Source organism: Ailuropoda melanoleuca, chromosome 6 (genome assembly GCF_002007445.2).
Source record: "Ailuropoda melanoleuca isolate Jingjing chromosome 6, ASM200744v2, whole genome shotgun sequence".
Lineage (NCBI taxonomy): Eukaryota > Metazoa > Chordata > Mammalia > Carnivora > Ursidae > Ailuropoda > Ailuropoda melanoleuca.
In genome coordinates this window covers 59,070,749-59,095,425 of record NC_048223.1, presented here as the reverse complement: position 1 = coordinate 59,095,425, position 24,677 = coordinate 59,070,749, and the positions used below count along the sequence as shown (strand labels likewise).

The following is a 24,677-nucleotide window of genomic DNA, read 5'->3' as shown; positions in this document are numbered from 1 at the left end:
TCTGTGCATGCAGAGGAGAGAGAAAAATCATGTCTTGAGCCCTCCCCTCACCCTCCAGTCACTTCTGGACCCTGGGGACATGGTGGCAAACCAGATGACAATATCCCCGCTGACATCCAGCATAGGCTAGCGGGAAAGATAGACGGTAGCCATGCAATGGCAAATATCAGTAAGCATGGTGGGGGTAGATGGTGATGGGGCCAAGGATGAGGATGCCAATCAGACTGGGGTGGTGGACAGAAGCCGCTCTGAGGAGTGACACAGAGATGTAGGTGAGGAGGAAGAATGAGTCAAGCAAAGATCCGGGGAAAGGAAGGGTAAAGGAGAATGAGCCTCACCTCCTGGGGTCTGGAGGGAAGGCTGGGAGGCTGAGAGAGAGGGAGGAGTAGAGGTAGCTATGGAGGGGCTTGTGGCCATGACCCACAGGGGTTCCACTCTGAGTGCCCTCTGTCCAGAGCCCAGGAGTGTTCTGTGTAGAGGAGCCGTGGGATCTGGTTCTGTGTTTACAAGAGCAGTCTGGCTGCTCTGGAGGATGGACTTAAAATTGGCCTACGTGAAGGCTGTGGAGGTTGTGCCCTTCAGAGAACGGGTTGCTTTCACCCAGGGTGGTAGCAATGGGAGTGGTTTTCAGGGAAGAGGAGTGAAGATAAACTAGTACAATATGTGAATTACTGACGATGGTTTGAATTATTAGAATTTAGTGTTTTGTTTATTCTGACATAATTCAGTATTGAAAAAAGATTGTGTGGCATAATTTGTTTTTGGTTTTGTTTTGGTTTTTTTACTATTGCTTACTGTGTTGTTGTGATAGCAGTGGTTTTAGCAAAAATAAACATTCCAGGAGAAACTGACCCACAAATTTTGGTAGCTACTTACTTTTATATTTTTTTATTTCAGTGAGTAAGCATCTTTTTAGCTTGATTTTTTTTTTTTTAGCCTTCTGGGGAGTAATTATTATATGTATTATTGTCTACAATGGCATTTACAATCAATAAATAGACATGATTACATTTAGTATCACATGCAGTTTAGAGCTCTTAATAAAACTACAAAAGGAATCTTATTTTTTTGAAAAATTTTTCTTATTAATACAGTGTAAATAAAGGAAAATTGTAGGAAATGTAATCTCCAAATAAGGTGTTAGTAGCTCATTGGAGTGATTTGGAGGAACTATTAATTACACTATTATCAGTTAAAAGACGTGCATCTTCTTTCTCCTCTGGTCTGTTCTTTTATTCCAGACATGTAGCTTCATGCCATGGCCTCATCCCGCTCCAGGGGGCACAAGGAGATTGGTACAGATACCCCAAGGGTGGCAAAAGCTAATCTGCTTCTGACACAAAAACAGCTAAAGGATGTATTTTTTAGAAGAACAGCAAGGACAAATGGTCCCCACATCATCCCCTACCATTTTAATACTTTCATATTAAAAGTAACTAGGCCACCACTCATTTTGTTCTAGTTGTAAGGAGGCGGGTCAGTAATTTGGTTCTGGATTATGCAAACTCACTCTTCACTGTGCACATCTGATCGAGTTTGTAATCGTCGAGTGTATCACAGCACAGTGAAGGAACGAGGAAAGGGAAGACCACTCCATACATTTCAGAAGGTGTCTGTGAGCCCAGCTTTCTCTTCGCGCGCCAGTCAGCAAGTGTTGAACTGCTCCAGAACCACGCAATTACTGGCAGGAACATCGCCTTCAAAGTCCGTCGGACCTGGGTTCGATTATTGGTGTCGTCATTTAGGAGCTGTGTGACCTTGGACAAGTTGTATAACCTCACTGAGCCTGAATTTCTTGATTTCTGAAACTGTCTACTGAATTCCTCTCTTTGAGATGGACAGAGTCCTGGAGGGAAAATCTGTTTGATGTTTCTTTAACCTGTCAAAGGCATTCGTGGAAAAACTGGCATGAAAACATAGGGCTTTTTTTAGGGAACCAAGAGTAAGTAGTTGGGTGCAGCTAGAATGAAAGGTAAACAAGGGTTTTCTGGAAAGGTTACAGGCATCGAGCATGTGGCCAGCAGTGAGTGGGTGACTTGAACACCATCCTAACAAGGATAACAAGAGCCAGCCATTGGAGGTTTTGAGGAGGAAAGTGGTCTGCTCTGCTGAAAGATTAACATCTATACAGAAAAAAAAAAAAAAAATACAAGCTTGGGATAATTTGCTTTATGACCATACTATCTAAGGTTATCAGTAGGGCAGTAAAAATTAAAATACTTAGACATTGGTTTGACGTAAATTGTTTATCATTTATGACCAGAACCTCGTATTTATAATCAATATTCATTTTGTGAGTTAGTTTAGGGCATTTTTCTCTTTCTGATTCACTAGAGTTAAAAAACAGTGACCAGCTTTACCGTGCCAGGCTGATGATTGTCTCTCCAAATATCAGGGTGACTGTCCCCAAACCCTCTGTAGCCCTCAAGGGTTCCGAAAAGGTGAAACACCTCTGTAAAGGAGTGTTGGGGGGCAGAGGAAGTGTTCCTAGACATGCTGGCAGAACTGTGCTGGTTTTATTTTGGATCTTGAAACAAATTTGTACAGGTGACTTCCAATCAGTGTGAATTTAGTTATTTTTTAAAATTCATCTTTTCCAAATACTGCTTCATCTCAGGTGTTTTAACTAAGGAATAGTCGTATCAGGCACAAGGGCTCGCGAGTATCTAATGCTTACAAGGCACTGGGTACTGCCCAACCTCGATCCTCACTTACTCTTCACAGCAAATTTTTGAGGTAGGTACTTTATTCCCATTTTACAGATGGAGAAACTGAAGCCAGGGCTTAATTGCCTTTATCAAGCTCACGTGGCTTGTCAGAGAATTGAATCCAGAGCCTGTAATCCTGGACCTTGAGCATTTATCTTCTCCATCTATTGCCTCTATGAACAGTTCTCAAATGTTTGTTCTCAGGACCCCAAAGAGCTCTTACTTGCGTGGGTTATAGCTATTGATATTTACCAAGTTAGAAACTTAAAATGATACATTTAAAATGTTTAATAGTATAAAAATAACAGACCCATTACGTGTTAACGTAGCATTTTTAATGGTAAAAAAAAAATCTTATTTTCCAAAAGAAATTTAGAAAGGAGAGTGGCATTGCTTTATACTTTTGAAGCTCACTTTGATGCCAGATTTAATAGAAGACAAGTGGATGTTCATATCTGCTCCTGCATTTAATCTGTTGTTACCAGGGAAGCCCAGGGGTCCCTACTTTGAGGACCCCCCCCCCGGCCAGTTGATCATTTCTGTTGGTAAAGAATGGCACTCTAGAGGACTTGGTCCTGTTCCTACTGTAGCGTCAGACACTCTTCATGAGCTTTTTTTTTAACAGATTAATGCACGTATTTAATATAACATAGAGATTCACATATTTTTTAAAACAAAATGTAGGAGCATGTATACAGCTTTATAAGTTTTTTTACCTATTATAAATATTCATTCACTAAACATTTATTGAATATCTGTATAATCATTTCAATGGGTGCGTAGTATTCTGTTATATAATACATCAGAAAGAAGTAACCAGTCCTCTGCCATTGCCATTTATTTTTTTTAATTTTTTTTAAAGATTTTATTGATTTGACAGAGAGAGAGGCAGCGAGAGAGTGAACACAAGCAGGGGGAGTGGGGGAGGGTGAAGCAGGCTCCCTGCTGAGCAGGAAGCCCAATGCGGGCTCAATCCCAGGACCCTGGGATCATGACCCGGGCCGAAGGCAGATCCTCAATTGACTGAGCCACCCAGGCGCCTCTGTCATTACCATTTACAGCTACATTCAATCCTTGTACAGGATTGTACAATCCTTGTACCATCTTTGTGTACTTAGATTATTTTAAGTTAAATTCCCAGAAGGGGAGATGCTGAGGCAAAGGACATACACATTAAAATGCTGATCCATATTCCCCAGTTTATCCCCAGAAGAGACGGATCATCTCACTAACAGTGTATGACGATTCTTGTTTCTCAATATCAGTTCCCAAATGGGCACTTTTTTCCTTTTTAATTCATACCAGCACATCAAATAAAAACCTCATTTGTTGGGGTGCCTGGGTAGCGCAGTCGTTAAGCGTCTGCCTTCAGCTCAGGGTGTGATCCCAGCGTTCTGGGATCGAGCCCCACATCAGGCTCCTTCCGCTGGGAGCCTGCTTCTTCCTCTCCCACTCCCCCTGCTGTGTTCCCTCTCTCACTGGCTGTCTTTCTGTGTCAAATAAATAAATAAAAAATCTTAAAAAAAAACAAAACAAAACCTCATTTGTTGTTATTTTGCTTTTAAAAAATAAAATTCCCTGTCTCACTTTTGGCTGTCCTGATTTAGTTGACCTTGTTTGGGAATAGCCATGAATTTTTTTCTAATATTTTATGTAGAAAATCTTGAAATACAGAATCGAAGGACTTTAAGCCATCACTTATGTACTCACCACCCAGATTCTACCATTCATGTTTTACTTACTTGCTTTAACACAAATCTAACCCTATCCATTGATTAACCCATTTGAACTTTTGATGCAGCAATATATGTTTTTTAAAAAGCTTCTGGATGATTTAAATCCAGAGCCAAGTTTGGAAACTGTTATTCGAAGGACCAGATTTGTGGGTTCCTTCTTATGGTTATCTGGGTTGATCTATAAATCCTTCCATGAACACAGACTGCGTCTAAAATCCAGTTAAGTGTCTGATGAAATTGCACGGTTGGTCATAGAAGGCACCAGGTGAGAGTATGGGTAGCTTTTTCTGGGCTTGTGTCTCTGGGGAAAGGAATCTCTCTAGGTATTTGTTCCTTTGACATTGGGTGACAAATAGTGTCATTGTGGTGTCTGAGGTTTGCCCTCTGACTCCACGACTTACCAGCTGTGGGTTCACGGCCCTGACTTCCTACTGAGGATAAAGTGAGATAGTGTACTGCCGGGGTTGGCACACTTTTTCTATAAAGATCCAGATAATAAATATTTTAGGCTTTGTGGACCATAAGATCTTTGTTGCAACTGGTCAACTCTGCTCTTGTAGCCGAAAGCATCTACAGACACTATGTGAGCAAATGAATGTGGCTGTGTTCCAATAAAGCTTTATTTACAAAATAGGCATTGGGCTGGATTTGGCCCATGGGATGTAGTTTGCTGACACCTGGTATATGTCAAAGTATTTCAAAAACTGTAAGACACAATCTAAGTGGAAGTTGGTAACTATGTTCATTTTTATATATTGTTTAGAAACAGTGAGTGCTTTAAATATCTCCTAATTGTGTGTGTGTGAACTCATTAATACTTAAAAGTTTCCTACACCTCTTTATAACCTTAAGAACATTACTATTAGTCATTCTGCACTATATAGTGCCATGTAATCATATATTTGTTCATCTTGCACAGGGGTGAGGGTCTTTTTGATTTGGCTAATTTGCTTGATTGGGGCCAACCAGCAGTATGAGGAAACAGTCTGGAGCTTTGTTCTCTGTAGGAGTGCTGCCATCTGCGTGCTTTGGCAGGTCTGCTTGAACTTGGGTTGATAAGTTGAGGGTCAAGGAGGAGGCATGAAGTACTATGTTGCTATTGTAACTGTTTCACTACCAGGTTTCATGTTAGTTGCTTTTTTTAAACTATTGGAAAAAGACCAAATCACATGCCATGTGGGGAAGTATCTTGATTGCATATGAGAATGTTTGAGTAATGACTGGCTTAAGGCGATTTGAAGGAGTTTATTTAGTTTCAGGTTTTCTGCAAATGTTGAGTCAAATAATATCAGATATATGACTTTCCGTTCACTAATACATTAGCATAGAATATTGTGGAAGACTTCCTCCCTCAGTTTGCTTTGCACCTACTTTGTGAAAATACTAAGGGGACACAAATATTGAACTAGATTTGCACACACAATGAAATGTAAGAAGTTTCCTCATTAAAACTGAACATTGTATGTGTCCATGAAAAGGTTTGTACAGTGGTTTTTATTTTTGGTGCAAGAGCAAGATGAAGTTCTATTTTAGCTGACCACATCTCTATTTTCTTTAGAGAAGTCCATCTTCTTGTATGTAGTAAGCTTACTCCTTCATTCATGCAACAGCTGCTTATGGATTGTGTGCTATGTGCCAGGAACCCTCTGAGGCCCTCGGTGTTCAGTAGTGAGCAAAGCAGAAATGCATTCATCCGCTCCCAGAAGTTACATCCCAGTAAGCAACGCAGACGTTAAACAAGAAATAATAAAAGATGTAGCATGTGGGAGAGTGGGTAAGTGCTTGGTAGAAAAACTAAAACAGTAAGATTGAAGAGGATGAATCCATTGAGGCTAGCAGTTGAAGTTTTAGGTTGGATAGGTCAGGAAGGCCTTCCAGAAAAGGTAGCTCATCAGGAAAACCTGAAGAAGTGAGGGAACGTGTCACCCGGGGAGGACCACTGTGGTAGAGGGAATGGAAACTGCAGAATCCCCAAAGCAGGAGGCCAGCGCAACGGGAGAGGACTGAGGGAGAACAGTAGGATGTGAGGGGGTGGGGGTCAGGTCAGGCAGGGTCTGGTAGGTCTTGCAAGACCTCTGACTTTACCATGACCCTGGAGAGTTTCAAGCTGAGGACTGGGATCTGACTTGCTTTCTAGCAGGATTGTGCTGGCTGCAGCATTGACAAGAGATCGGAGGGACACTAGGGAAGAGGTGAATTTGGGAGTCATCTGCGTCCAGGTGGTATTCAAAGCCCTGAGGTGGACTGAGATTATCTGGGAAGTGAGTAGATAGGAAGACCAGAGATCCAAGGCTCTAGTCCTGGCGGTCTGAAGTAATTAGAGATCAGGGCGATAGGAGGAACCAGAAAAAGGAGTGGTTAGAAAAGAAAGGGAGCCCCAGGGAGCTGCGGATGCTCTGGAGGTCAGTGAAGAATGTGTTTCAGGAAAGAATGATCAACTGTGTCAAATGCTGCAGACGGACAGGAATTCAAAATAACTATTCTGTTGTAATTCTCTTTAAGACAGTCTTTGTTTCCTCATACCGTTTCAGGAGTGCGGAGGTGAGCTGGTTTCCCGTAGCAGCAGCTGACTTCATGTGAGACAGCTGGTAACTCATCTTCTTCATGCTCCTGTTTTCCCCTTATCCTGTTTATGTACCTATTCATTTAACAAATATGAATGGTTGCTGTGTAACATCAGTGAATCAATACGTAAAGTTAATTAGGTGCAAATTCTATCCTCCAGTTGCTTATAATTTAATCAGAGAGCTGAGAAGAACAGGTAGGGTAAGACAGGCTGATAGAACTTCAGTGCGTTAGAAATGGGGACTTGGAGCTGAGGCCGTGCAGGAAGGCACCCGGGGGAGAAGGTATTGAGTCCTCTAATACTGCGGCAGGAGGAGAGTGAGGGCATTGCTCATTTTTTGGGGGGGAAGGGGAATTGCAGATTCCAAAGGCTAATGGGCTTGAAGCAGTCTCCCAGTTAACACTGCAGTGGGAAGGCAGCGCCGGTGCCCTGATGCTCCTGCAGGAGGTGGGGTGACCGCCCCATGTGGTTCTTACGGAGCATGGAAGTGGAAACCGTTCTACACGGCAGGAGCCCGGATGCAGTGTTGTGTTTTTCAGCGATGGCCAGTAGCACACAGAATTGTTAGGTTACAGGTTCATCTCAGGGGGCATGAGAAGATCCAGAGAGGTCATTATGAACGAGGTCCAGAAGGGGCTTGAAGGCCAGGGGGAAGGTTCGCATTTGCCTCTACAGACTGGTGAGTGAGTGGAGTGTGTGTCAGGAGGCAACACGGTGCCAGTGAGGGACAGATGGAAAGAAATACGCAAAGTGTGGTGCTGTTTGGTAAACTTAGGAAGTTAGCACTTACCATAGGTGGTTCTTTTCAGACTTGAAATTCTCAGAGTAACCTTCCTTAGGCTGAGAAAAGTGTGTTCATTAATACTATATTCTTTCACATTCTGCTTTTCTCAGACCCACTTTCTTTCTTATACCTTTTTTTTTCTGATAATATATTCCTAGTTAAAGATTAATTGAAACTAGCCCATTTGACTCAAATGGAATTTGGACACAGCAATCCCATAAGTGTTCAGAAAATAGAATGGATACAGCGTAATTGCTTTTAAAAAAATATACATTATATGCTATAATTCTGAAAACAGCAATGTGAAACTTCAAAGGAGCCGGAAAAACCACGTGCCTCATGGGTGAATAAGTAGAGTAAGTACAAGGTTGTAAAGGCTGATTGTTCGAGAACAGGGCTAACAAGGGTCAAAAATCTTCACTGAAATCTCACAAAAGGGGGCTCAAACACCCGTCGCTAGGTTACTCACAAGAATTTACCATTTCTGTGGCCAAAAAAGTTTATTTGCCTGGTCTGTACGTTATAATTTCTGATGGCAGGCTGGTGTGCCTGGGCTCTTCCTGGGGAATGGCAGGAAGTGGAAGTTGGCTGCCAACCTGGAGTCCTCAGGCTGAAACCTGGCCAGGTGCCCAAATCTACCTGTCGGGACACTGGCTATTTTTGGTTTCGGTCACTTTGCCCAAAAGATAAGGAATTTCAGGAATTCTGCTCAACACCTCTGAAATAGAATCCAAAACAATGGGCCTTTCATGGAACTCTAAACGTTTGGCATTCACAATGTTATTTTAACTTGTTTTCTGTGCAAAGTGTGGAGGCACTTAGCTCCTGTGAAAATTCGGAGGGGGGTGGAGCGGGGGGACGCTCTGAAACCGTCAATACAAAGGCTGCTCATAGCACATTGTGCCCTGACATTTATTTAGAAAGCGATCAATTTTAAATATTTCATTGTTCTCACTTTTATTTCTGTTTTCACTTATTTTCAGGCATTCTCGGCCTTTGCTTCTCAAGGGCTGCCAGGCCTTCCTGGGGTCTGGGGAGGGACATTTTTAGGCCTGTTTTAATCAGAGCTTCCTCATGCCTTCCTGTGTGGATGTTTGTAGGAGTGAAGACACACGTGAAAATGTCTTGGAAAACAAACTTTGATAGAACTACAGGCCATTTGATCATTAATTTGGGGTTCTTTTTGGTGGTAAAAATAACCGTTGTTTAAAAGTGAAATTAGTAGTATTATAAGTGGAAAAATGTAATACTGCTAATGAAATAGCTGATTAATTTTTTTGTTTGTTTCTGTGGTTTAAGTATTTCGGGTTTTAAGGGACTAGATATTTGTTTTTCTTGATATTCATGAGGAGTAAGGACTGAGAAATAAATATACCCTTAGCTGATGTGGAAGGAAGGAAAGTTCAAAAATTAATCTCATAAGCAATCTACAAAAAGAAATATCTGGTTGTTTTGCCCCCTTCTTACAACTAGTAGCTTTATCAGTTTTGCAGGAGACTGAGAATGTCATCTGCAGATGGGATCTGAACTCTGGCTCTAAACTGTAACCACATGCTTTTGGATAACATTTCTAGACTGTAGACTGGAGATTAGGATTCCCACTTCATATAATGATGTGACGATGACATGAGATATTAAATGTGTGAAAACATCTGTACGTAGTAGAGGATCAGTAAATGGTTGCCAATATTCTTAGTATTAGAACTGGTGACAATTATCACTAATATCAACTATTCCATTGAGGAATCGACGAAGAGGGTACTTTGTTAGGTGATATTGGGGGATACAGGGGAAATCTGTAAAATTTAGTTCCTAGGATTAAGTAGCTTTGCATATAATTTAGGGCAATAAACCTTAGGTACAAAGATAACGGACAAAACAACATAATATGTGGGCAGTGAATGATTGGAAAGATGAAATAGTCCTTATTTTGTAGAATGCTCTGGAAGGTTTTCCTAAGGAAGCTGGGCCTTGATAATAGCTACAGTGTAGATGGACAGAAAGAATAAGAGGCTATTCCAAACAGAAGTGAGTCTCCCCACCCCCAGCCCCTCCATCCTGCACTTTATAGTATAGCGTTGAGATTACAAGCAGGAAAAATGATAGAATTTTGGCCTTACTACTTACCAACTGTGTAACCATGAGCAGGCATATAAACCACCTTAAAACAGATCTATCACCTATGTAATGGATGTAAAGATAGAATAGGGGGTTCTTGCTCTCTAAGTCTCATAGTTAGAAGGTCAATGGGGAAAGAAATGTTACAGCATTGGTATTGGCAACTTGTGCAAGTCCCCACTCAAACACCTCTTCATGTTTAAATCTAGTGTTGACTCTGTCCAGTTGCATTAATGCTTTGACTTTTGTCCCTGTTTAATATTTATAAACATTTGAAGGTATGATGCAAACACAATACGAATCCACTGCAATTTCAAGCCTTGGAAAAGATAGAGGATTCCCTGAAGCCCATGAAAGTGATTTTGAAAGACTTACTAAAAACACTTTCAAACCTATTGATAAGGGTGTGTGTGTGTGTGTGTGCGCGTGTGTATGTGTGGGTAATCCTCACAAAATGCTCTTTCAGACACTGTTCTAAGCACCTGATATGTATTCATTTCTCGCACAGTACAACCTTATGATGTATCAACTATCACAATTCCCATGACAGGCAAAGAAACAGAAGCAGGGAATCCGAACCAAGCAGTGTGGCCAAGCGGTGCACGTCCTTCCTCACTGCGCCATACTGCCTCCACTGAGATCAGGTGGTAATTCTCCAGTGATAGGAAATCAGAAAGAAGAGAATGGGCACCTGATTGGAGAGAGATTTCCAAAGGATAAAGAAAGCTCTCCTGAAAAACTGATAAAAGCTATCCTCTGAGCAATGTTGACAGTGGTTAGGAGGGTATGTTTCTGGGGTCAGACCTCTGGAACTTCACTGCTCCTTAGCCATGTGACCAAGGACAGCTTATGCAACACCTGTGTCTCAGCTTCCTTATCTATAAAGTACAGATAGTAAATAGTAAACACCTATTGTATTGCGGTGTGGATTTTATGATTAAAATAGCCGTAAATGCATTTGACAAATAGAACATACTTGGTAAGTGTTCATTATTCTTATAACTAACATTTGGGAAAACGCTCCACTTTATGGTCATGTTCCAAAAATCAAAAAAGAAGAGTGTCTTGTGCTATTCTCCAATTTTGTTTGGGTAATTTATTCTAAAAGAACTCCCACACGTGTTTTGTTTTTATCCTTCTAAGAATTAGCACATGGTTATGACAGTGACACGAACATCCTTATTTAAAAAACCAAAGGATGAAATAGACTTACTTTCATTTTATTTTTCAAGGTAAAACCTGAATAATAATCCCCCATATACCCTATTTACTCTGAAATTACTGTTTAAGTGGAATCATTCTGTTGCTTTATTTTTTTCAGTACTAATTGTCCTCAGATAATGAAGGCCTATCCCTTGGGATTTTTGTGACAATTGAATGAAATAATGGATGTGTGCAAGGCATATAGGAAAACTCCACACTTGTCAGGGACTGTCTTATTAATTTGTTGTCATTACTATTAGGTGGGACAGGTGTGAGCAAAGGGCAAGTAGAAGAATGTGTGTGTTGTGTTCATTTGAAGGCATTCAGCACCTGCTCTGAATAACACAGAGTAGATAGTGAATATGAATGTCAATTGAGTGTGTTTGTCCCCATCGCCCTCCTCTTTCCCTACCAACTTTCTTTCTCTCTCTCTCTCTAACTCATTCACTCACTGTCTCAGAGCTAATAGTCTGGTGAAGTCCGAGGTGAAAACAAGTGCTTATTGTACCTTATGCTTTGTAAGTGCTGCGATAGAAACACGAGGTTCACGTGCGTGTAGAGGCGGGAAGCATTTCCTCGGTTAGGGGTGTTGGGAAGGTTTCACCAAGAGGGCACCATTTGGGCTGGATGAGGAGCTGAAGTGGAGGAAACACAAGGTTGAAAGGTAGGTTCCTACCTGTGCAGGTGTAGAGGCAGTGGTGGCCGCAGTGTGGGAGTGCTGACGTCATCTCCGAGTTTCACGGGACCGTGGAAGTTCTATGTTTTTAATGCAGGTTTATTACCATATAAGTTACACGCAGTAAAACCCTCTCCGGGTGTTCAGTTTGATGAGTTTTGACAAATATATTTATATAATCCTGTAAACACCACCACCAAGGTAGAGAATTTGCATCACCCCAGAAAGTTCCCTTGGGTAGCTTTGCCAGGAAGCCTCTGGCAAACCCTGATCTGATGTCTGTCCCCATCCGGAATATGTGTGGAATCATCGCCTGGAAGCATTGACGTCTGGCTTCTTGCATCTGGCATGATGATTTTGAGACTCAGCCATGGTGTCGTGTATATTGGTAGTTGGTGTGTGGAAGGTTTAAAAATTAAGGTAAGCTATGACATTTTAGGACGTCGAATCTACTGGTTAGGTGCACTATCCTGCCCGGTTAGGACGAGTGTCATGCCTGCGTGTGGCGGTGAGGCTGGAAGCGAAGTCGTGGCAGGGGAAGTGGACAAGGGGGGGTTGGGTTGAACTGGAACCATGGAGCTGCGAGTGGGAATGCAGGATTTTAAAGAAGGAGTGAGAGAAGTTAGCAAAAACAGTAGGTTTAAAGCCTTCGCTTTGTAGCAAATGGGAAGGAGGAATCTGGTTAGGGGGCTGCATTACAGCCACATGGAAAACCTAGGGAACTTTCTGCATGGTTATAGAGGAAGATCAACCAGGTGGAGGCGAGAAGAGCCCCAGGGGCTGGGAAGGGCAGGGTGTGCGGGTGCAGGTGGGGAGACATGGAGAAGCATGTTTATTTTAGCTCCTGTTGGTGTGAGAGCTCAGGTGCTGACTCTGGCAGGAGTTCTGCTCCTGGAAGTGGCTCTGGAGTGTTCTGTATTTTGTCAGGAGGCTGGGGGACTAGGAAAACTAGCATCCACATGATGTTTCTCTAAAGTTTCTACTTCTTGCTATATTTTGAGCTTTAGTAAAGCAATCATATCTCATAAAATGCCTTTATGAGTTAAAAATCTATAAGCATTTTAAGTTTACTATAAGATACTGTTTGATAATAATTACTTATGGTGACATGTCATCTGCTTGCGATACTCTTGAATACATTCAGTAGGAAAGGCTCCGCATTTAGATCAGGACCCCACTTCTAGGAAGAAAACAATATATTCTTAACAGGGACTCACAGACTTCGGACCCTATCCGTGATACCTCAGTAAATGTTTCTTGCCCCTAGAAATCATTGACTTTCTCATAAAGAGAAGCATTCATAAAGAGGGCTAAGCCATATTGTGCCTATGGATTAAAAAAAAAAAATCTTTTTAACTGCAGGCACTGGTGATCCAGTAAAGGTTATGATATCGGTGACGTAAGTAAGGCAAGATGGTACAATACAAGCCCATTCTCATTCACTCTGCTGACGGAGGTGAAGGTTGTGTCTTAAATACCAAGGAAACCGTGTGACTAGAAAATTATAACAATATGAAAATAGCACATCTTTGATTTAAAAAAATTTTTTTTTAGTTTTGCTGCTTGAGAAGATAGAGCACGATGACTTCTGCAATAAAACGTTGAAGATCACGGATTTTGGGTTGGCGAGAGAATGGCACAGGACTACCAAAATGAGCGCAGCGGGCACTTATGCATGGATGGCGCCGGAAGTCATCAAGTCTTCCCTGTTTTCTAAGGGAAGTGACATCTGGAGGTAAGCACCACGTTTTTTGCTTTTGCAGACGGCTGCAGAAACTGGTTGCTATGCTCCCTTTAAATGAGTCCCAGAGTTTTCAATAACTAAGCCTAACAGAGAATACAGGCCTTTTCTTCTCTACACTTATTGGAGAGCTCTTCTCTCAAAATCTGTTTCTTTTTTTTTTTTTTTGGTGATTATATATCAATAAATATTATTTATTTATCTATTTATTTATTTTGGTTTCAGGAGTAGAGTTTAATGATTCATCACTTACATATAACACCCAGTGCTCGTCACAAGTGTCCCCCTTAATGCCCATCACCAATCTCGCTCCTCCCCCAACTACATCCCTCTATCAAACCTCAGTTTGTTCTCTATCCTGAAGAGTCTCTTATAGCTCCTGGGTGGCTCAGTCAGTTAAACATCTTCCCTCAGCTCAGGTCATGATCCCAGGGTCCTAGGATCAAGCCTCGCGTCCGGCTTCCTGCTCAGCAAGGAGCCTGCTTTTCCCTCTCCCTCTCCCTCTCCCTCACCAGCTTGTGCTCTCTCTCTCTCTCTGTCAAATAAATAAATAAAATCTTTTAAAAAAAGGGTCTCTTATGGTTTGCTTCTCTCTGTTTTTCTTCCCCCTTCCCATATGTTCATCTGCTTTGTTTCCTAAATTCCACATATAACTAAAATCGTATGGTATTTTTCTTTCTCTGACTTATTTCGCTTAGCATAGTACACTCTAGCTCCATCCACCTCATTGCAAATGGCACGATTTCATTGGCTGAGTAATATTTCATTGTATACATATGCCACATCTTCTTTATCCATTTGTCAGTTGATGGACACTTGGGCTCTTTCCAACAGTTTGGCTTTGTTGATAATGCTGTTATAAACATTGGGGTGCATGTACCCCTTTGAATCTATATTTTTGTATCCTTTGGATAAATACCAGTAGGTATTGTTGGGTTGTAGGGTGGCTCTATTTTTAACTTTTTGAGGAACTTCCATACTGTTTTCCAGTATGGCTGTACCAGCTTGCATTCCCACCAACGGTGCAAGAGGGTTCCCTTTTCTCCACATCCTCGCCAACACATATTGTTCCCTGTGTTATTAATTTTATCCATTCTGACAGGTGTGAGATGATATCTCATTGTGATTTTGATTTGTATTTGCCTGATGATGAGTGATGTTGGGCATCTTTTCGTGTGTCTGTTGACCGTCTAGATATCTTCTTTGGAAAAATGACTTCATCTCTTCTGCCCATTTCTTAACTGGATTATTTGTTTTTTGGGATGTTAAGTTTGGTAAGTTCTTTATAGTTTTGAACACTAACCCTTTATCAGATATGTCACATATCTCCTCCCATTCTATAGGCTGCCTTTAGTTTCCTTGATTGTTTCCAAATCTGTTTATTTCTAGCTGTTTCATAAGTTCGATTGTCTGATTTTCAGTAAAAGCAGCTAGTTAAAAGATGGGAGAGGGTTGCTAAGTTAGTAAAAGTTGGCAGCTAAAAACAAAGTAGGCAATAGGAATAAAAAAAAAGGATGAAATTCTGTAGTAGAAACTCCCGACCTCTAGAGCCACCGAGTTGTGGACCAAGCATCCCCACACACCTGGAGAATGCATTTACCTGGTAAAGCATACTTGAGCCCTCGGATGTCAGGATGCGGAAGGGTGGGAAGGCCCCCTTTCTGAATTGCACATTTCTTTGCTTTAGAATCTCCTTTTATAACGTTCATATAAAAATAATTTCATTTGAGAGAGGTTACTTTACTCTGTGCGGTGGACTGGTATACTAGCACATGGACTAGCGCATTAACTGGCGTGTTCACTGATCATCTCTTGTCCTTCTTCCTCCTAACTGGTTATTTCAGCGCAAAGCAACTTAGACACTGTCATTGAAGTTTTACAATATCTCCTGAGATTACTGCACTTCCACAGAGTAGGTAACCAAGGCACTGGGGCATTAGGACATTTCCTCAGGATTATAAAGCTAATAAGTAGTTATACTCCTATCCCAGGCCTGTGATCCAGGATCCTGTGACCACAGCCCTTGCTTATCAGGCTACCTGAGTTCTCAGGAGATAGCCTTATTTATATTGTATACTACCCAGGTTCAGAGAACAAAGGAAAATGCATTACATTCTATAAATAGTCCCATCAAAATAGTTCTATTTTTTCCACATTGATGTTTTCTTTTTTCCACATGGGTTTTTAACATAAGCCCTCTGCTCTCTAGAAAAATGACCTGTCTTGAATTATTCATTCACTGAAACTCCCAAGAAGCAAAGTTAGGTTGTTGCTATTGTTTATTTTAGTTTTGCTATGTGCTAATGAGAATAGCAAGGAAGTAGTTTTGAATTTAGACAGTTTTCAATTATCTCCGGGATACTTTTGTCCCCTGCTCTGAGGTGATTTTTATTGATTGATCTATGAGTTAAATTTACTTATTCTTACAGTTAAAGTGTCTCTGCTAAGGCACCATAATGTAGATAATTTTTAAGAAACTAAACAGGTCAATTGCTAATAGTTATAGCATTATATAATTTAAAAGCACTGTATTATATATTCCCCTTTTTTTTTCTATGTGAAACAGTGCTATGAGATGGTGGAGCCAACATCACTATTATTTTATAGGTCAGTTAACTCACGATCAGCTCTTAAGGGCTTTGTGAGTGGAGACGTAGCTCGTAAGCAGTGATACTCCCAGACTCAAGACTTGAGCTTCCACATGCAGTCGTCTTTCACTGGTGCCCTGGTACTCCACCTGCTCGGGGAAGGAGCCCTGGACTCAGGGTTCTCGGACTCGAACTCCTTCACCTAGAGCTGGTAGAACATCAGCTGGAGGATCCCCGAGGCCCCGTTGCTTGGGCACATTGTGTCACTTGTATATTCTTATTCCGAACGTTTCCAGTAGATGGTCTGGAGTGCAGTCGGCAGTAATGGAGAGGTCTTTAAATGAGAGGTTATTGTATCTGGAATGACCTGAACCCGGAGTCTAGGGAGTTTCCAGCTCTTTTCAGACCTGGTGTTCAGAGACCCTTTGTTCTATTACAGTTGTGATGCTTCAAGTCCCCACATCTCTTTAGATCAGAAGATAATCAAATGAGACTCAGACATCAATTCCATAGCCAAATTTAAATGCTTTCTTTGGCGTAGTCTGAGCTGTTTTGCCTTTCTTTTAGGTGTGTGTATTTTACTACCTTCTGTCTTCTATCTTTAAAACAATGCTTTAATGTTCTGTATAAGCAACAAACTATAAGAAATGAAAATTAAGTTACCACTGTAAATTTCAAACTTTTTAAAACTTAAAGATAATGATGCTTTCAAAAATTAGAAAAGTAAACAGGACTGTACTAGTTATGTTAGTAGAATTAAAAAAATATATATGACTTGCTTATATGCCTGTGTGTCTCCACTTAAAATCAAATGGGATGTCTGGAGTGAGTGGTATTTTATGTATTAACAAAAGATAATTTGTACTTTATGTCTTGAAGAAGATAAAGGGAAACTAAGGTACTAATGGATACAGAGTTACAACGAAGAGGTGTTTTGTCCCATCAGCAGACCCATGCTGATTTTTTTGTCCATAACTATGAAGTAATATGGCAGAAGCATTAGTAATACATCTCTTAAAATATGAAGGGAGAGGAAGAAAGATAAACAATTTCAAAAAAACCATTTTAAAATAGTCAGCATAGTTTGATCTCAGTCCTGTGGTGTAAAGGATGGGATTTCTGTGGGACTAGAATCTTTAGTGTCCTGACAGTCCTCAAGAGGCTTTATTCCAGTGTAGAAAAATGAGATAGAAGGAGAAACATCAAAACCACTACATTAAAGGGTAACCTGGTTCTGGACCTGGTTTGATTCAGTTAAGTACTGCTCCTACACTTTCCTATTCCTTAGATAGTTTGAATTCCTGTCATGAATGCATAACTGATTTCTGGGAAGGCGTGCACTTACATGTGCTTGGGAAGTTCGCTGGAAGAACCCACCTCCCACCTTGGGATAAGTGCCACGTAAGGGTTTTGTTGGAAGAGAAGATTCTTAATCAGAGCTGGATGAGGGCTCTGATGCATTTATCCCACCACTTGTGTGGTAAGGAAAAGACATTTAACCCATGTAACTTTATGGCAGTTTTGCTTTGCAGCTATGGAGTTCTGCTGTGGGAGCTGCTCACGGGAGAAGTCCCCTACCGTGGCATCGATGGGCTCGCCGTGGCTTACGGGGTAGCAGTCAATAAGCTCACTTTGCCCATTCCATCCACCTGCCCTGAGCCGTTTGCCAAGCTCATGAAAGGTATTTGTGCACGACCTCCGTTTCTATGTGTCTGTGGAGGCAAGGGGATTCGCTCAGGAGAACGTCTGAAGATTTTTTTAACCAAAAGAGTACTTTCTGTGATCCTAATTTTCAAATGTTTGTAAGCAACTATGCTATTTTATGAATTAGAAACCTTGTCTTCAATCTAAGATGTCAGGTAAAGTATTGATGGATTAAGTAACTTTTTAAAAACCAGTCTCGTTTTATCAGTGACTCATTTAGGTACAAAATTCAACCAACTGGTAATTTTATGCCACCAAGTACACCAGTAGCTCTCAAAGACAGAATATAGTTGGCTTCATTCTGCTATTTTAAATTCTACCTCATGATCAAAAATGTTTTACGATCTTAACAGGCACGGTTTTGCCATGACCTTATCTATTTGATGCCTGTCTTTTAAAAATTAACTGACTCCTTTTGTAAGCAGCTAGTTACCTTCCTTCATTACTAGGCCATTTCTTAGAACCTTTCTTGTCATTATAACCTTTTAGAAACTTTGGTTTTCTTGGGTCAAGTTCTGGAACTCTCTATCTGTAAATCACCTGGCTAGAGCAGCTTAGGCTCCTGAAACAGAGTTCATGGGAAGGCATGGACCTCACACACCCACACAGTAATGTCGTGGAAGATAAACAACAGGAGCCTAACCTAATAGTAAATATTATTCATGCCACTGACCTGGTCACTGTGTGAAATAGAATTTCCAAAACCATTGTTGGTTTATTTTTAAAATCTTCAGCAAACACCATCAGCATGGGCTGATAATCTGAATTATACTGAGAAATGGAATTAACGTGGTTCTTGTTGATTTTAGAATGCTGGCAACAAGACCCTCACATTCGTCCTTCATTTGCCTTAATTCTTGAGCAACTGACAGCTATTGAAGGGACGGTTATGACCGAAATGCTTCAAGAATCTTTTCATTCCATGCAAGATGACTGGAAGCTAGAAATTCAACAAATGTTCAGTGAACTGAGAACAAAGGAAAAGGTGAGAGATCTGTATTAATTGCGTAGTGTATCCACATTTACGAAGACTATGGTAAACGTGAGTCAAGAACACTATTAGCATTATTATAAAAGACTTTCAGGCATGAATCTTTATGATTCTTACCTTCCAATTAAAACAAAACGAAACTCTACTCAAAATGTGTAATTAGAAAAGAAACAACCTTTTATTAGGGGAATTTTCAAAAGTGAAACAAATATTTTTTAAATGAGAATAGCATATAAACCCGTTGTATAAATTAACCAACTTCAGTAATTGTCAATATTTTGTCATTTTGTTCATCTTTTTCCATTATCATCCTTTTTTAAAAATGGAGTACCTTAAATTAAATCCTCGACTCATGTCATTTTTACCTTTAAGTCTTCGATATGCATCTCTAACTGGTAAGAATTTTAGAAATAACTTTTTTGCCATTATTACTTGAAAAAGTAATAGCAATCCCTTGATATCATATAATATTTTTTTTTTAAGATTTTATTTATTTATTCTACAGAGATAGAGACAGCCAGCGAGAGAGGGAACACAAGCAGGGGGAGTGGGAGAGGAAGAAGCAGGCTCACAGCCGAAGAGCCTGATGTGGGGCTCGATCCCAGAACGCCGGGATCACGCCCTGAGCCGAAGGCAGGCGCTTAACCGCTATGCCACCCAGGCGCCCCACATATAATATTCTATATTCAGATGTCGCAGTTTTTCTCAGAGGTGTCTTTTTACAGTTTTTGGTTATGTCTTTTAGGGCCTTTTTTATGCTAGACTCTGCCTCCCCCCACTCACACATACACACCCATCATTTATCTCCAATTGCTTTGTCGGAGAAACTGGGAAAGTGTGTAATTTCTGAACTTTTTAATATGAGTTAAGCTCTGGATGGGTTGTGTATTTTAAGAAGAGGCACAGAATAAACATGTACGTTAGATGTGCCAGAGCTGCATTTATGCCACCACATGCAGAGTGAAATGGGAGAAGTGAAGGCACATGGGGTTGGAAGGCAGACTAGTTGGGAAGTGAGTTCAGTTCGCATGGTCTCCCTTGGTGACAGACTGACCTCACAGCCCTGAAGGACCCCACCACTACGGCATGGCTTTGTGCGACCGCGGCAGTACTTATTTTTAAAGATACTTTTGTAGCACTTAGGCATTTTGATGAATCAAGGTTTATTCTGCTCATTAAGTGTGTAATTGTTCAATAGGTTAAATTCTGTTGTATGTGCAATAAATGTCTGGACAAAGTCCAACATTGCAGGCTTTTGATAACCTTTATGAAGCCATGTAATTGCCCAGGAAGGAATTTTTATGCCTCAGACATTTGTGCTCCTAAAATGGTAGAATTCTTTTGACGAGGGCAGTAATGATTTGCCTATATAAAGAGTCCACTTGCCGATTCCAATTTACGACATGGAAACATGGTGGAGAATCATTCCCCCGTGTTAAAGTTACTTGGCCTTGTGTGGTGTGGCTCTGTGTACATCTGTAGACTTTTACATTGGCCATAATACTAAGGCCTTCAGTCAACCCAAGAGCAAAGGTCAGGGCAAAAGAGGGAATAACAGCTGTGGTGTGGACATGCGTGCATAAGCGTGACTTGAACTAGTAGATACAATACTGTGCACAATACCAAGACACCGTGTGCCCACATTCTGTTGTTGAGTAGCTGACATCTACTGTTGTCTTGCTGAACTGGGAATGAATACAAGGCAGATCGTAGGTATTCCCAGGGTGCAAATTGTTTTCTTAAAAATACATATAATTTAAAAATATGTCTATGGAGACCTGGTTCTGAGTTTCAAGGTTATGTTTTGTTATTGTTTTGTTTTCCCCAGCAAATTTTGTTGACTGTGTACTGTGGGCTGGGAGCAATGTTAGAGTCCTGGGATACAAAGATGGATGTGACAGTCTGTATCTTGAGGTCCTTAGAAGGCCAGGCTAGGGATCTGGCATCTTGTTGACAAGTTTTTAAAAGGGACCAGCTAAGTATCTTGGCACCATTTTACCACCACACACTGAAGTCAAAACCTACTCCTCTCCCCCTGACCAATCTTCTTTCATTCTGCCTTTTTTTTTTTTTTTAATAATGGGATTGCTGTTCTCATCAGTACCCAGTCTCCAAGGTCTTAGAAGATGTTTCTGGTGGTCTCCTATGTGACAAAGCCTGGCAGCCGGAATCCCTCCGCTCGTGCCCGTTGGCGTCACTTACCACCTGTGTCACTGCACCATCCCACCTGGGAGCTTTGCATCCAGTCTTGCTCCCTTCACCACTGCCTCCAGTGACCCTTCTACAGGGCAGATCTGAGCTTCCTTCTTCAATGGCCAGTCCCTTTTCCTTATTAAGTTCCTTTGTCCTGACATATTTAGCCTCACTTTGTCACAATCATACTAAATTTCTTTCAGTTCTTCTGATGCCGTGCTCTTGACCTTTGGTCTTGGTAACCATTAATACTGCCCCCTCCCTCGCTGTTGGTCCCACCTCACAGTTGCTGGCTCCTTTACCGTCAGTCCTTCATAGCTCCCTTCCCTCACCGGGACGCCCTGGATGAACTGTGTCATGGCATCCCACACCCCTTGTCGGGGCTGGCGCTGAGTCCTTCATTACCATCGCTTGCTTAATTGTTCTTGGTTTGCCTTTTCTGCTAGATAATAAGTTCATCAGCTGTGCTATCTTATTCTTGGTCATTTCCATCCACAGCATTGAACAAAGTACTCAGCACAAGGTAGATATGATATGAATTAACCTACATAAAGTTTCTTAATATGCTCCTGATATGTATTCTAATAAGTGAGTGATATTAGCAGTCATTGTTATCACATTATTACTGTTTTAAGTAAAAAGGAATTTAAAAGTGTGTGTTATAAATCTATTCTGAATCTTATGCCATCAAAGAGGTATACAACTCAGCTGCTTAACTGCTGCCTGTATTCTTGAGAGACTCCCACGTGTGTGCACAGGGAAAATTTGGTTGTTCACTTCAGCATGGTTGGTGAGAATGAAAACCTGGGAACAGCCTCAGGATCCATTAACAGGGAAGAGACATCTCAACTACTGTATGTTGATTCCTTGGAAGTCTGCAGACTAGTTACAATGAATGAATTCTAGTTGCATGTTTCAATGTGGATAAATCTTAAACATAAGATTGAGTGGAAAAAGCAAGTTGCAGAATAGCTACATTAGATATATTTATGCAAACTTATAAAACCATGCCATTCAAATGTACAAAAAGACTGAAGGTACAGGTAAGAGAATGACAGAAAGCAACAAGGCACAGCAGATCTGCAGAGGGAAGGGAGAGGATTACAGTCAGCCACACATAGGACTTCAGCAGATCTGAGACAGGTCAGGTTAAAAACTTAGCATCTATTAAATATTGATGATGAGTGCATGGGTATTTGCTATTCTAATTGCAGTCTATTTTAAATATTTCATAATTTTAAATGATTGAAGTAAAGGCTAGAGAGAAATGTGTAAACTGCTAAAGTCATTTTTTTCCTAAAGTCATTTTTTTTTCAAGTAGATGTGTAGGTAATTCAGTCCCTACTTAGATCTTTTGGTTTTTCATAAGTTTAAAAATATAAAACAGGCAAATGCAACCTTAGATGGTGGGTTTGATTGTCGGCATGAGGTTTTAAGGAGCCTCCCAAGGAGGGTGGCCTGGAAGGCAGGAGAAGGACCTGGGAATCCATCCAGTCTGAGTGAAGAACACAAGGGGTACAGAAGAGGACGGTACTTTCGGGGGCTACCCTGGAATACTGGAAGAACTTGAAGGGAGGGAATATGCTTCCTATTGTTTCAGAGTTTGGAAGTAGGACTTCTCGGGTGAAAGCTCCAGGGATTAAAATGTGGTCTCCGAATCAACAACGTTCGGCCGCTTAGAGCAGACAGCGGTGCGGTAGACTGCATTCAGCTTCCTTCGCTCCAGGGATTCGAGCAGACTAAGGGGATATCTGAATGGGATTCTAAAAACTCTGATAGACCCCCCTCCCTTTTTAAAATATACGTTTTTATCCGAGTGCCAGAATCTATAGCCATCTAGCAAAGTGGTTAAGACTGGAGCCAGACAGCCGGCTGGAATTGGGGCTCTACCGTTTGCTGACCCAGGGCTGCTCCCCCCGTCTACCTCCTCACCAGGAAATGCCACAGGAAGGCTGCTGTTTCCGGGGGGGTCCGCGAGGATTGCTGAGTGCCGTCTGCACAGCACAGTGCTCAGTGCAGTGCCCTTACTCGGCAAGTGGCAAAGAAAGTGGTGGTTTTGATTGGAGCCAGTGGGCCACGGCCATTCCTCGGGCCAGTCAGGACACTGGGCTCCTCTGAGCAATAACATGCTCGAAAATGACCTGACCGGATTACTGTTTAAATTGCATTGAGTTGAAGGATTGCATTGAGATGAAGGTTTACTTTCAGTGATATTACTAATACGTTTCTTGGAAACTTAATATGATAGAGAAAATACTGACATTTTTTAACACTTTCTCAAATTGTTCTCGGGAATTCTAAGGTGTTTAATAGTGAAAATAAAAAAGATTTTGGGGGGCGCCTGGGCGGCACAGCGGTTAAGCGTCTGCCTTCGGCTCAGGGCGTGATCCCGGCGTTATGGGANCATGGGAGTGGACTTTGAGGAAATATAAATCACAGGATTTACAATTTAGAGGTGATATTACTAATAATTATGATTTTTATCTATTTCATTTATTTATTTTAAATTGCTGATAATTATTTATGACACTGCAGAATAGAAGCATATCCAGTGAGTGAATTCTTACTATACATGTGGTATAAAAGTCAAAAAGCATGCTTCGGAAATGCACGTCTGCTTTTTCTCCGTTTTGGGGTTTATAGTGGTTTCTTCATGATTCTTTGGATTCATTTTTGAGGCATCCCCTGGTGATGTCTTTGATTTTCTTTTTACATTCTTTTTGTACAGTGCCCCTTGAAAATGCAGCACTCATGGTATCTTGTGAGCCTTTGACTTAAAATTAAAGAGAATATATGATGCTTTTTTTCCCTCAAAGGTTTCTAACTGCATCTTTCTTGACAGAGTCAGGAGCACCATGTACGTGCACTATCTCCCTTTCTTGTTCACTGATTGCTTAAGGGAGGAGGCGTCAGACTCGGAATTAATGGTCAGTAACTTGGCTGCGCTCTGCGCGACTCAGGAAACTGCAGCCTCCCCAGACAGCGGTTCCTCCCTAAATTCCTGGCCGCTTATCTTCATGTGTCTGTCTTTGTGCATGGGGTGCGTGCACCTGTTTTTGAGCCACTGTTAGAAGGCATGTCACCATCAATGATTAACATCTAGTGCCAGGAATCTGGATTGGCCATTACTAGACTGGCCCATGCCAAGCAATTAAACAAATATTACTGCTTAGAAATTCTCAGCAACCAAAAGAATTTTTGTGTGTGCTTCGTAATTTCAGAGTATTCAAAGGGGTTCTAATACCCCAGGCCTTCTTTTTTTCTTTTATTTTTGACTGTTTTAAAATTCATTCAGAAGGAAAAGTACTTTGGCTGCTTTCTTTTGATTTTTTTTTTCCTCTTACGAAGTCTTGAGCAAATAATTTTTTTTTTTTAAATTTATAAAGTCATTGCTGGAGGATCCACATTTTAGCCTGGGACCTGGAATTAAACATAATTTTTTTTTCAATTATTGTAGTAGTAACACACAAAAAGCCTAATTGAATTGGCTGCCCTTAATCTGTTCCTCATGCCATTTCATTTTACAGTAGCTAATTGGATTGATACCAACACCACTGAAAAGTAGTATCTTAACAAAAGGGCAGACAGTAACGAGTTAGAAATTGGAAGTTCACTGGAGAGTATCCTCTGTCCCCAAATACACGACGGTAAGATCTCCAGTTTGGACAA

The 24,677-nt window shown here is 41.1% G+C and overlaps 1 protein-coding gene across 1 annotated transcript in view; it reads left to right on the top strand.

Moving 5' to 3' along the window:
• The window catches only part of MAP3K21 (mitogen-activated protein kinase kinase kinase 21), a 71,262-nt gene that overhangs the window by 18,745 nt on the left and 27,840 nt on the right, over nt 1-24,677 (top strand). The window contains exons 4-6 of the mRNA XM_011222180.3: nt 13,346-13,526; nt 17,653-17,801; nt 18,634-18,809. Coding sequence (XP_011220482.2) covers nt 13,346-13,526; nt 17,653-17,801; nt 18,634-18,809 — 506 coding nt within the window. The remainder of the gene's footprint in view (nt 1-13,345; nt 13,527-17,652; nt 17,802-18,633; nt 18,810-24,677) is intronic.